This window comes from Delphinus delphis, chromosome 10, assembly GCF_949987515.2.
Source record: "Delphinus delphis chromosome 10, mDelDel1.2, whole genome shotgun sequence".
NCBI classification, from domain to species: domain Eukaryota; kingdom Metazoa; phylum Chordata; class Mammalia; order Artiodactyla; family Delphinidae; genus Delphinus; species Delphinus delphis.
Genome location: NC_082692.2, coordinates 52,219,783 through 52,232,863, shown reverse-complemented (window position 1 = coordinate 52,232,863; position 13,081 = coordinate 52,219,783). Strand labels below are relative to the sequence as shown.

Sequence of the window (13,081 nt, the reverse complement as noted above, 5' to 3'; positions counted from 1 at the left end):
CACTACCAAACACACAATTACCAAATTAAGAAAGAAACTTTTTGCTTTCCCTAAGATAATTTTCCACTGGGGGAGTGAAAGAAGCAATATGCACCACAAACTAACTGAAACCCTCCAAAGAAAACAAACCAGGGACACACAGGGCAAGTCACACTTACTTCAGGGATCCTGACAGCTTGGGCTGCTGAAGAAGTTTATCTGCATGATTCAAAGCCATAAGGTTATCACCCAAAGCCAGAGCCACGTAAGCACTACAGGCGAGTATGGAGCACCTGGAACACAAAAGGCAAGGGCTGAAGACCTGAGTTACAAAGTGACAATGATGATATTTGTTAAACAGGAAAGAGCTCCCTAATTATAGCTGTGGCAATCTGGACACCAGGAAAGGAGAGAGGAAGCCACGGTACTAATGGTAAGAATTAGAATGATGTGTAAACTACCGTCTGAGGTTCAGTTTAGCTATTTACCTAGATCATCTTTAGCTTCCATCCCATCTCCAACAAAATAACCAAATGGAGTTACAATATATATTTAGCCTGTAAAAAAATAATATAGTTAATGGCCTAGTGAGAACTTACTTCCATAGAACATTTCTTTTAATATCCTAGAAACGCTATGGAAGCACATTTGCGACTCTGCTAAGAAACACAATTAACTTACTAAAAAATCCATTTAGCTCAGCTTACTGTAAAGTGTTCTCTGAAACTATTAAGAAGTCTATAGGTCTTGCTAAGCAACAGTATCAAGAGTAACTAAAAGAATTTCATTCACATAGGTACTATTATCCTAAATGAATATTCAAGAAAAAAACAGGCTGAATAAATACATGTGAAGGTAAAAATTTAAGTTACACCGATTTTGCTAGGTTGGGTTGGAAACCTAAATTTCTGTTTTGTTTTCTACTTAAGGGGCAGCTCATTTAAAACAAGTCTAGCCAAAGACTTGACACTAATAGATCATTTGAATGTTAAACAACCGCTCCACAAAGCAATCTTAAAATAAACCCTTGTCAAATAGAAATGAGGTCTGAATGGCCGACCACAAATGACCTGACTTAGATACAGGGTTTTGAATTATGTTTACAAATTACAATACATATGTATATCATGAAGTGGACTTGGGTTGTAATTTTAGTCTGAGGAAGAATGTAACCATCCTGGCAACACAGAGTTTTCTAACACTCTGAAATCCTCTGACCAGAAATGCCCCTCTGGTAAAAGCACAGCCAGGCAAATTCAGAAGCAGCCTGCCGTTTCCTCCTTACTGGCTCACTCCTGGTTGCTGGAACCTTATAAAATTATCTACTAAACGAAAAGCAGCCCCTCAACTCCTAACAACACAGAAAAGTAGACTGGCACGAGGAAATTGTATTTATGGCCTTAGGTTATGATGATAAGGGCTAGAAGACTGCCCACTGTGGGTCCTTGTTTTATATCAGTGTAGAAACTGAGATCCAAAGTGATTAAATATATATTCACTAGCTTAGAGTATGTGATTAAAGTCTGGACTAACTAACGGGCAACACTGTGGACTCTCAATTCACAGTTCTTCCCATCCTATCACACTGCTTCTCTGTCAATTCATAAGATTGCCCTAAAAATAAAGCAGAAAGAAAAGATTACATTATGATTTTCCTAATGCATATATAACTATGCACGCATATGTAATGTCTTTTTAAAAAGGAAGAAAACAGAATTTAATTGAAACATTACAAGTTTAAATTTTGTTACTGAGCACCTAATGTAAAATCTGAACCCTGTTCATAGAAGAGAGTAATTTAAGAGCAGGCAAGTAGTGTTATTTCCAAAGGGATTTTCCTAACAAGCCGACTGTCATCCTTGTGTCTCCAAGAGCTGTCTTCACTTAGCAAGGCTACCCTGTAGCCACGGCCCGTGGGGGAAGTCCTCTCCCTGATGGAAGACTCCAGGGCCCACAGGACGGAGGCACTGGCTAATTATCTCCCATTTTCAGGAGCACTTCAGTGGTTAAGCTCTGTGTGGTAAGATTAGGTGACTTAATTTCCTCTTTTGGTTTATTTGTAGTTTTATTTTTAAATGGCAATAAACATTCATTCATCAGCCAGATATGCATTATGAAGACAAAGAATGACGTTTAAAGGCCTAAGTCTCCAGAGGCCCAAGACCACCATCAGCTCATGGCAGTCATACAATTTAATATCCGTTTTCATCTGTGACTTTGCCAAAGGCCAGGGTAAAACACAGCTCCTTAAAAGCAGAAGCCTGCATCTTTTGTTTCCTACACAAAGACGAGAGCAATTTCTCACCATCTGCAGTAGGTGTTTAATAGGTAATCACTGAAGACCACAGCTTTCAACATTTTAGATTTACTTCTCCAGGCACCCAGACCCCCACCTGTCCTGCTGGCAGGCCACCTTGCTGACCAGGCCAGCTCCTTCCCAGCTCCCAAACACAGGGGAGTCACCCTGCACGCTCTAGGTCCTAGAGTCTAGGACAGGCCTCACCTCAGGCAGGCTTGCTGGGAAAAGCCTGCCCTGGCCTCTCCTGACAGTAGGGGGGCTATTACTGCTCCAGCCCACTGTCAAGCCCACTTTGGGTCCAGAAATCAGTCATGTAAGATTTGCAGCAGGATTCTGTTTCCCAAACTATAATTATGTATAAGGTAAAAATCTTGTTTTCCTTAGCTTTTACCTCTTTCCCCATAAGATACCATATCAAATTAGAACAGGGTGAAAGATTTATACTAATAATACAAGCCTCCTATTAAAAAATACTTGAATATGTGAATGCAAAACTTTGGGGCATTTATGCTCCTCTTGTCAGAGTGCCTTCCAACCCACCCTAACTCATCTCTCACCACCCTCTCACTCATCTTCCTTTTCCTCTTAGAAAACAACACTCAACTCTACATAATTCCTGCAGACCAGTCACACTAGAAACACGCACAGCTCTCTCTACTGAGCCTCTGGAGAAATCACTTTACTTCTGATAGCTGCTACTTAAAATATTGACCCCCCACCCACCAGCCTGCCCCACTACTTTCTTACTTCCTTGAGTCACTGTCCAATCTGCTTTACCAGCCACTCAGTGGATCTGACAGTTCATTAGACTGGAAGAACTATACCTCAAGGGAAAGGACACGCTAGCCTCTCCCCCCCACTGTGGCGGATCTGACACAGCCCCACCCTCTCCTCCACATGCTGGAGGAGCTGGCTTTAGGTCTACAGAATGCCAACCCTTGGAAAAGAAAGGAACAAAAGGATGAAGAAGAAGAAAGAGAAATGGGGAAATAATTTTCCTTAAAGGACCAAACTACAGCAACAAGCTATGTTAAGACTGGGCATTAAAATTTGTCAAGCCATATATTCTGTGAGTAAAATGAACCAAGTGTCTGAAATAGCTCAACCCATATCAAAAGAGGCTAAAATGGGGGTAAATCCAGTCAGTCACCATCGGTCAAAGGAAAATAAATTCACAAAGTAACTTCATGGCAAATGTTATTTGAAAAACTGGCTTAAAAAATCCTATAAATAATTTCTTCCAATAAACTGAACATGGTACTGGATTTTAAAATTTTAAAAAATATACAAGCTGTTCCCATTTAGCTACAAAAATCTAGAAAATGTTAAACCTGTCAACTTCCCATTCAAGAAAATTAAAAAGTTAAATTAGATAAGTTTTTCACTTCATGTCTTCTGTAAACACTTTGCTTTCTTTTTTTTTTTAACATTTTGCTTTCTAATAACAGTTCTGTGCAAAAAGAATCTTACTGACAAACACACTCCAAATCCAACACTAATATAAGCCCAGCTCAAAGAAGCTGAAGAAGTTTTCCTCCTCAACCAAATCTAGCATCTCAAGGAACCCAGTCTTACCCCTGGTGGCAAATAAAATGCAACAGTCACAGACATTGCATTTTATACATGGACAGGACCTTAAGACAATGCAATCCAATTTGACAGAAGAGGAATGAAAGGCCCAAAGGGGTTAAATGATTTGTTCAATGTCAGCAGGAGCCCTGTGGGGTTTCTCCAGAGTGGGAGACCACTGAAGAATTATTCTAACCCCCGCTTGTGATCAATGTGATCATCAGTTCAGCTGAATGGGGTCCTGGGACTCAGGTGTGAATCATGCTGATGTGAACACAAACTGCTGATAAGGTGAAGGATATGTCACACAGGCAGGTTCCCGCTTTGGCAGAGTTTATTAGATAAAAAAGTTTCAGTAGGACCAGACCCAGCTGTAAGACTGAAATGGGGTCAAGTCTCTAGCAAGAGCAATATGAGATTCAAAAGATTATTAGCTATAAACCTGTTTTAGGAATGTCGCATGAGCTATAACAACCACTTGTGTAAGACCAAAAGAAATATGATTCCTTAAGTACACTAAAACTGCCTGTAATATTAATGTTATCAACCACTTGTTTGACTCATCTTCTTTTATAAACACTGGCCCAAGGGAGGTCCCTTTTAACTGAATGGGAAATAATTCACTGAGTGTCACATCAGAGTCTAAAAGAACTAATTAAGGTTCCATAATTTATACCTGTGGAATAACTGGGCCTAATTAAATTTGGTCTGAACATTTCCTTTTATCCATTTTGAGCCTCTTATTAAAAAAAAAGACAAATTGAAATTTCATTTTTATCTTGTATGCTTTAAGTCTGCCCTCAGTGTTATTTGCTACCCTTTTCTAGTTGTTATACTCTTTTCCAGGTTCTAGAGAAGCCTCCGATTTAGTTTTAGAAACTAAAAGTTCGCTAATATCACAATCTCAGAATGAATAACAAAGATGTCCTATTATTATGCAACATATAAGACTTCGTACATATCCATGACAGTTATTAAAACACTATGCGACAATGAAATTTTTTTTTTTTGGTTGCGCCACTTGGCTTGCAGGGTCATAGTTCCCCAACTGGGGATTGAACCCGGGCCACGCAGTGAAAGCACCGAGTCCTAAGCACTGGACCACCAGGGAATTCCCTAAAATGTTAATATGTGACTAATCCTATGAACTTTTTTCTTTATCATAAGATACCACTAGTATGCAAAAGAATTAATAAGTTGAACTCTTACCTCATACTGTATACAAAAATTAACTCAAAATGAATCAAAGACCTCAACTTAAGTGCTAAAATTATAAAACTCTTAGATGAAAATATAGGGGTAAACCTCATGACCTTGAATTTGGCAGAGGATTCTCAGATATGACACAAAAAGCACGACCAATAAAAGAATAAAACATAAATTGAACTTCATCAAAATGAAAAATATTTGCGATTCAAGGACACCTCCAAAAAAGTGAAAAGACAACCGACAGAATGGGAGAAAATATTTGCAAGTCATATATCTGATAAGGGTCTTGGATCTCAATACACATTTCTCTAAAGGAAGAGATACAAATGTCCAATAAGCACAGGAAAAGATGCTTGACATCATTAGTCTTCAGGGAAATGCAAATCAAAGCCACAGTGAGATACCACTTCATATCCACTACAATGTATATTCAAAAAGATGAATAACAAGTGTTGGTGAGGATGTGAAGAAACTGCAACCCTCCTACACTGCTGGTGGGACTGTAAAATGGTGCAGCCACTTTACAAAACAGCCTGGTAATTCCTCAAATGATTAAACAGTTACCATAGGACCCAGCAATTCTACTTCTAGGTATACACCCAAGAAAAAGAAAAACATATGTCTACACAAAAACTTGTACATGAATGTTTATAGCAGCATTATTCTTAATAGCCTAAGGATGGAAACAATCCAGATGTCTATCAATGAATGGATAGACAAAATGTAGTATATACATACAATGGAATATTATTCAGCAATAAAAAGGAACGAAGTACTGATACAGACTACAACTTGGGTAAATCTTGAAAACACTATCCTAAGTGGAAGAGGTCAGTCATAAAAGCCCATGTATTGTATGATCCCATTCATAGGAAAGTCCCAAACAGTGAAATCTATAGAGAAAGAAAGTAGATTAAGGCTGGCGAGTAGATTGGGGATAAAGGGGTCACAGCTAAAGGGTGCAGGGTTTCATTTTGAGGTGATGAAAATGTTCTAAAATTGACTGTGCTGATGACTGCACAATGCTGTGAATATACTAAAAAACACTGGATGGTACACTTTAAATGGGTGAATTGTATGGTATGTGTGAATTATATCTCAATAAAGCTGTTTTAAAAATATAAGATATGAGTGATACAGTCAATAAATGTTTGACTTAAAAAAAAATTAAAAGTACATCCTTGGGACTTCCCTGGTGGCACAGTGGTTAAGAATCCACCTGCTAATGCAGGAGACATGGGTTTGATCCCTGGTCCGGGAAGATCCCACATGCCGTGGAGCAACTAAAGCCCGTGCGCTATAACTACTGAGCCTGCGCTCTAGAGCCCATGAGCCACAACTACTGAGCCTGCGTGCCACAACTACTGAAGCTCACGTGCCTAGAGCCCATGCTCCACAACAAGAGAAGCCACTGCAATGAGAAGCCTGCACACTGCAAGGAAGAGTAGCCCCCGCTCGCCGCAACTAGAGAAAGCCCGGGTGCAGCAACGAAGACCCAATGCAGCCAAAAATAAATAAATTTATTTTAAAAAGTACATCCTTATAACCAATCACTATATGACAATCATTATCTCCCAAATGCACGTGGCAACATTAATATTTAAATCAAAGCAAATGGCCAACATATCAATCCCACACATGCTTCTACATTCTAAGATTTATTTGGACCTTAGGCCTTTTAAAGACAAATTTTTCAGAAGAGATATTCAGCTAAATTTTGTGGCATGTGAGAAAACTGGCATAGGAACAATATTATACATTTGTAGAAACCATGTATCAACAAATATAAACACTTCAAACAGTTCTAAAACCTTAGAGGCAGCATTGTCCAACAGAAATATAATTGGGGCCATGAGTGTAATTTTATATTTTCTAGTAGACACATTAAAAAAAGCAGAAACAGGTGAAATTAATTTTAATAGATTTAAATTAATCCAATATATCATTTCAACATACAGTCAATATAAAAAATTACTGACATATATTACATTTTTTAAAGTTTTGAAATCCAGTGTGTGTCCTACATCTGACCTTTCACCAGCCACATCTCATGTGCTCAGGGGCCACATGTGATGAGTGGTTCTGGTACCGGACACTGCAGTCTTAGGGTCTAAGGAATACACGTAAAATACAAAGAAAGGGTTTTTTTGCTGTTGTCAAGAAACTAAGTTTTCCATGTCATATCACCCCATAAGTGATATATATGTAAGAGAAACTGACCATTTATCAATCATTAGTGGTTAAATTATATTTCCCCAAATAATATATTTAAAATTATATTAATTTTGAAAAATTTCAAAATACCTTAAAAATTTTAAGTTAGGTATAATTTTTATACCTTAAAATACATCATTTTAACTGCACAGTTTGATAAGTTTGAATATACACAAGTAGCCACCAGCCCAATTAAGATACAGAATATTTCTTTCACCCGAGAAAGATTCCTTCCAGTCAGTTCCCTAACCACTGTTCTGATTTCTATGAACATAAGTTAGTTTTGTATAGTTTTGCCTGTCGTATAAATAGTATAAATAAAATCATACAGCATGTGCCTTATATTGAGTAAAAGAAGAAACACGAAATGTTTTGAGTTTCATATGTTGACTTGTGCATCAGCAGCTTGTTCCTATTTACAGCTGAGTAGCACTCCAATACACAGAGTTGCCTGCAATATATTTTTTATTTTTTTAAACTCTTTTTAAAAAAATTTTGGTTGCACTGCGGGGCATGTGGGATTTAGTTCCCTGACCAGGGATTGAACCTGTGCCTCCTGCAGTGGAAGCGTGAAGTCCTGACCACTGGACTGCCAGGGAATTCCTGGCCTGTAATTTAGTTATCCATTCTCCCACTGATGCATGACTGGGCTATTTCTACTTTTTGTCTATCACAAGTAAAGCTGCTATGGAATTTTTGCATGGACAAGTTCTCATTTCTCTCAGAACCTAGAATCTTCTATTTTAAAAATTTAAAGTCATCGCATTTATTTAACTCAAGGCTACAGAGTGTATGTGTGTTTTCTTTTCTTTTTTTTAAAAAATAAATTAATTTATTTAATGTTTGGCTGTGTTGGGTCTTCGTTGCTGTGCACAGCCTTTAGTTATGGTGCGCGGGGGCTACTCTTTGTTGTAGTGCGTGGGCTTCTCATTGCAGTGGCTTCTCTTGTTGCAGAGCACAGGCTCTAGGCACGTGGGCTCCCGTAGTTGTGGCACACAAGCTCAGTAGTTGTGGCACACAGGCTTAGTTGCTCCGCGGCATGTGGGATCTTCCTGGACCAGGGCTCAAACCCGTGTCCCCTGCATCGGCAGGCGGATTCTTAACCACTGCGCCACCAGGCAAGTCCCTGTGTGTGTTTTCTTAATTGAATGAAACCAATGGCTTTGCAGAGCTTTAGGTGGTTAAGGAACTGAAGCAATATTCTCACAGTGTCATTATATATATGCTTTTCTTCATCCATTATATTGGTATCTCTAAGTTCATCTGAGCCTCACAATTAAACTATTTAGTTGATTTCTGAGACATTTTCCTGTTTGGAGGACAAATTTCTGTTTTAATTGTGAGAATATTTTTCTGAAAGCTACCTTGATTTTATTTTACTTTTTATTTTTAATTTTTTTGCGGTACACGGGCCTCTCACCACCACGGCCTCTCCCCTTGCGGAGCACAGGCTCCGGACACGCAGGCCCAGCGGCCATGGCTCACGGGCCCAGCCACTCCGCGGCACGCGGGATCCTCCCGGACCGGGGCACGAACCTGCACCCTCTGCATCGGCAGGCGGACTCCCAACCACTGCGCCACCAGGGAAGCCCTGAAAGCTACCTTGATTTTAATATGGAATCTCACAATTGCTTCAGGTGTCCTATGCCTTCTGAAAACATACTTGTAACTCGGTTAGAATGAATTTTTTTGGCCCCATCTTCTTTTACATACAAATGAAAAAAAAAAGAAAATAGTCAAGAAGCTCTGAACCATATGCTAAGAAGTGGCCATTAGAACAGTCATGATAATTTACAGCATATTAGTTATGCTGGAAATAGGAAATGAGGTTTTGCACTGGTGTCTTGGGTATTATAGAACAGAGGGGTCAAATATAATAGTCCATAAAAACTAAACTATACACTAGTCACACACATTTCCAATCACATAAAAGAATTCAGGTCAGAAATGGATGAAATCTCTAAGAATTCCAGGATCTCAACGGAGAACCACTGTGCTCAGACCCCTTTCTGTAGAAGACAGCTGGCTCCTGCCACGGAACTGCCCTTTAACACACCCAACTGCGCTGGGAGCTTTTATAGCTTTGAAAATTACCACACAAATCTTTTACGACTCCTTCCCCCACACCATTTGTCTCCACATTACCGTTACTACTGTCCTGTGGAGCGGTTCTTTTTATAAATCTACCCTAAGGCTCCTTCTGTCTTGTTCCATTTCCCTTCTCCCATCTGCTCCATAAGAAAAAAAGGTTAATATATATCAGCAAACCCATCTTTACCTCACTTTATGATGACGGAATTCCCTATGGAGACCCTTTGCCCCTTTCCACAAAAATAGGGAAGTAGTTTTCTCTGAAAACCACCAATCCTCCTACTAGGGTGTGTGGAAAGAAAACAGTTGTGAAAGGCACAAAACTCTTTGAGAGGAGGTATGCCACCCTACACATACCCTTCTCTTTAATGCCACTTACAGAAGGTAAAGTTAAATTACACAACTCTGCAGCTGTTCAACCAGTGTGGAATCATAAACTTCTTAAATTGCATATGCATACATAAAGCAACCCTAAGATTAGTATTCATTCAAATATATTTGTAAAAATTAAGTTAAACTTAAACATCGTTTCAAATACCTTCATCATTAAGGATTCCCCTTAAAAAAACTGTGCACAATGGTATTCACTGCAGCATTATTTGTAATAGCAGAGACTGAAAACATTATAAATAGCTAAATATAAATCAGTGTTAAATAAACTGTCATATCCATATAATGCAATTCTATGCACCCATTAGAAAGAATGAAACAGAGCTCTGTACTGATATAGAACAATCTCTAAAGACATATTGTCAAATGCAAAAAGTAAGGTATAGAGCAGTGTGGAACTCTGCAGCTGTAGTCTAAAATTCCCATATATACATATACTGGGATGATAATGAGAAATCTCACTGGAAGGATACACAGGAAACTGGTCAGCAGTTGCCCCTCAAGGGAGAGGAAGCAGAGGACTGGGATTGGCCAATATTCACTTTACACTGCAGAACCTTTTGTCTTACTTGTATTTTTACCATATAAAATAACCTATTAAAGATAGATGAACCTTGAGATAGCTATAAAATGCAGGTGGCTCCATAAACAGAGAAATGTATAGAAAATATTAGGCATATTGGGGAAGAAATGGTACATTTTTTGGGCAAATTAAAGCATTTTCCCAAATATGGTCCTGGCTGAAATTTACAATCCACCCCTTCTCATCAGCTCACTATACCAAACCCAGTTTAGCTTTACTTAACTTGCTCTGTTTTTACACATTTCCACTCAGATGAAAATCTAGCATAGTGAGTTTATTTTAGTTATATGGTTGGAATTTAATTTTTTTTTTTTTTTTTGGCCGCGCCATGTGGGATGTTAGTCCCATGACCAGGGATCGAACCTGTGCCCCCTGCAGTGGAAGGGCAGATACCTAATCACTGGACAGCCAGGGAATCCCCAAATTTGACTGTTTTTTTTCTTTTTTAAAATTCCATTTTAGGGACTTCCCCTGTGGTGCAGTGGTTTAGAATCCTCCTGCCAATGCAGGGGGACACGGGTTCAAGCTATGGTCCGGGAAGATCCCACATGCCGCAGAGCAACTAAGCTCGTGCGCCACAACTACTGAGCTTATGCTATAGAGCCCACGAGCCACAGCTACTGAGCCCACGTGCCACAACTACTGAAGCCCGCGCACCCTAGAGCCCTCATGCCGCAACTACTGAAGCCTGCACGCCTAAAGCCCGTGCTCCGCAACAAGAGAAGCTACCACGAGAAGCCTGTGCACCGCAACAAAGAGTAGCCCCCACTCGCCACAACTAGAGAAAGCCTGTGGGCAGCAATGAGGACCCAATGCAACCAAAAAAAAAAAAAAGAAAAAAAATATTGCTGTGGAGTGAAATAAAATGGAATTAAAAAAATTTTTTTTAATTTATTTTTGGCTGCATTGGGTCTTCGTTGCTGTATGCAGGCTTTCTCTAGTTGTGGCGAGTGGGGGCTACTCTTTGTTGCCGTGCGCAAGCTTCTCATTGTGGTGGCTTCTCTTGTTGCAGAGCACCAGCTCTAGGCACCCAGGCTTCAGTAGTTGCAGCATGTGGGCTCAGAAGTTGCGGTGCGCAGGCTCTAGGGCGTGTGGGCTTCAGTAGTTGTGGCTCGCGGGCTCTAGAACACAGACTCAGTAGTTGTGGTGCATGGGTTTAGTTGCTCTGTGGCATGTGGGATCTTTCTGGACCAGGGATTGAACCTGCGTCCCCTGCATTGGCAGGCGGATTCATAACCACTGTGTCACCAGGGAAGTCCCACAATATTCTTTTGTATGTTTTGTTTTTGCCATTGTTTCACCAGTAATTTGTCATAGTATTTTTTTATTTTCCTGCTATCTTATGACTCATACAAGAAATAAGAATTCAAGAAATTTTAATGTAACTGAAGATTACTGAAAAAAACAATTACCGTTGTCAAGTTTTAAAAAATCAAAACACTGCTTTCAAAACCTTATATTACCAACTCCTCATTTCTAACTAAATTTGAGATTTTTAGATTTCCCTCTATATAATCAGAAGATTAATGCTTTCCTCCTGACAATAGGATACAGGGGGAATATACACATACATAAAACCCAGGAAAGAAAGGTTATTACTGCAAAGTAGGAATCTGACAGAATAAAATAAAGAGATTAAAAAGCTGCTGTTTTGTTGAACAGGGTGCGTGGAGCCCTGAGCTCGTTGACAGTAATGCAGTGCCATGAACACACTGACCTGACAATACATGACCAGAAAAGGGCACATCTGCTGGCCAGTCTTTCCTCCAAAGGGATTCACTAAGATTAATGAAGTAACTTCATTTTTTAAAAGTTGGAAGAAACAGATATCCAGTAAGAAGATAAAAATCATCAGTTATCCCACTACTAGGAAGGTTCTGACATAGATCCCTCCAGACTTTTTTTATGCAAACAGACGTTAAAAAAATATATGTACGTTATTTTATAAAAATGTAATTTAAAACTGTTTAGACACAAATCTTAGCATTTTATAGCTCTGTTCCAAGATTTATTTGGAAAGTTAAATGACGTTAATCAAATGTACTATTATGAAAAATTACACAATTATGGATAGAGCCATACCTTATTTGTTTATATAAAATAAATTCTAGATGAAACAAAAATTTAGATTGGTGGTTGTGATAGTGTATCAGTAAAAGTGCTAGAAAACATGGCTAAATTATTTTTTAAATCTTGGAGGCAAGAAGGCCTTTCCAAACATTGCACAAAATGGAAAAAAAAGTAAAGAAGATTGATAAATATGATAATAAATGAAACTCTGCTTTACAAAATACCGGAGGGACTTCCCTGGTGGTCCAGTGGTTAAGACTCTGTCCTCCCAATGCGGGGGGCCCAGGTTCAATCCCTGGTCAGGGAACTAAGATCCTATATACTGCAACTAAGCCTGTGCACTGCAACTACTGAGCCCGTGTGCCGCAATGAAGATCCAGTGCAGCCAAAACAAAACAAAACTAAATACCAGAAACAATGTTACAAGACAAATGATAAAGGCCAATTTCTTTAATATAGAAAAACTCTTATAAAAACAAAAAGGATGAAAAACCCAATACGAAAATGGTAAATCCTACAAACAGAAGGTTCACAGAAAAAGTAATATAGGTGATCAATAAACCTTGGCATCAGACTAAGCACCTTGAATGGACTGAAAGAAATGCAAAATTTTAAAGTGAGGTTGTTTTCCACTTATCAGGGTGATCAAATTATCATAAGAAGAAAAGATGCCCCGA

At 39.0% G+C, this 13,081-nt stretch overlaps 1 protein-coding gene across 3 annotated transcripts in view; it reads right to left on the bottom strand.

Moving 5' to 3' along the window:
* CNOT10 (CCR4-NOT transcription complex subunit 10) overlaps positions 1-13,081 on the bottom strand; it is a 63,197-nt gene that overhangs the window by 10,127 nt on the left and 39,989 nt on the right. For all 3 annotated transcript variants that reach the window (XM_060022100.1, XM_060022098.2, XM_060022099.1), the window contains exon 14: positions 159-272. In XM_060022100.1, the coding sequence (XP_059878083.1) occupies positions 159-272 (114 nt within the window). The remainder of the gene's footprint in view (positions 1-158; positions 273-13,081) is intronic.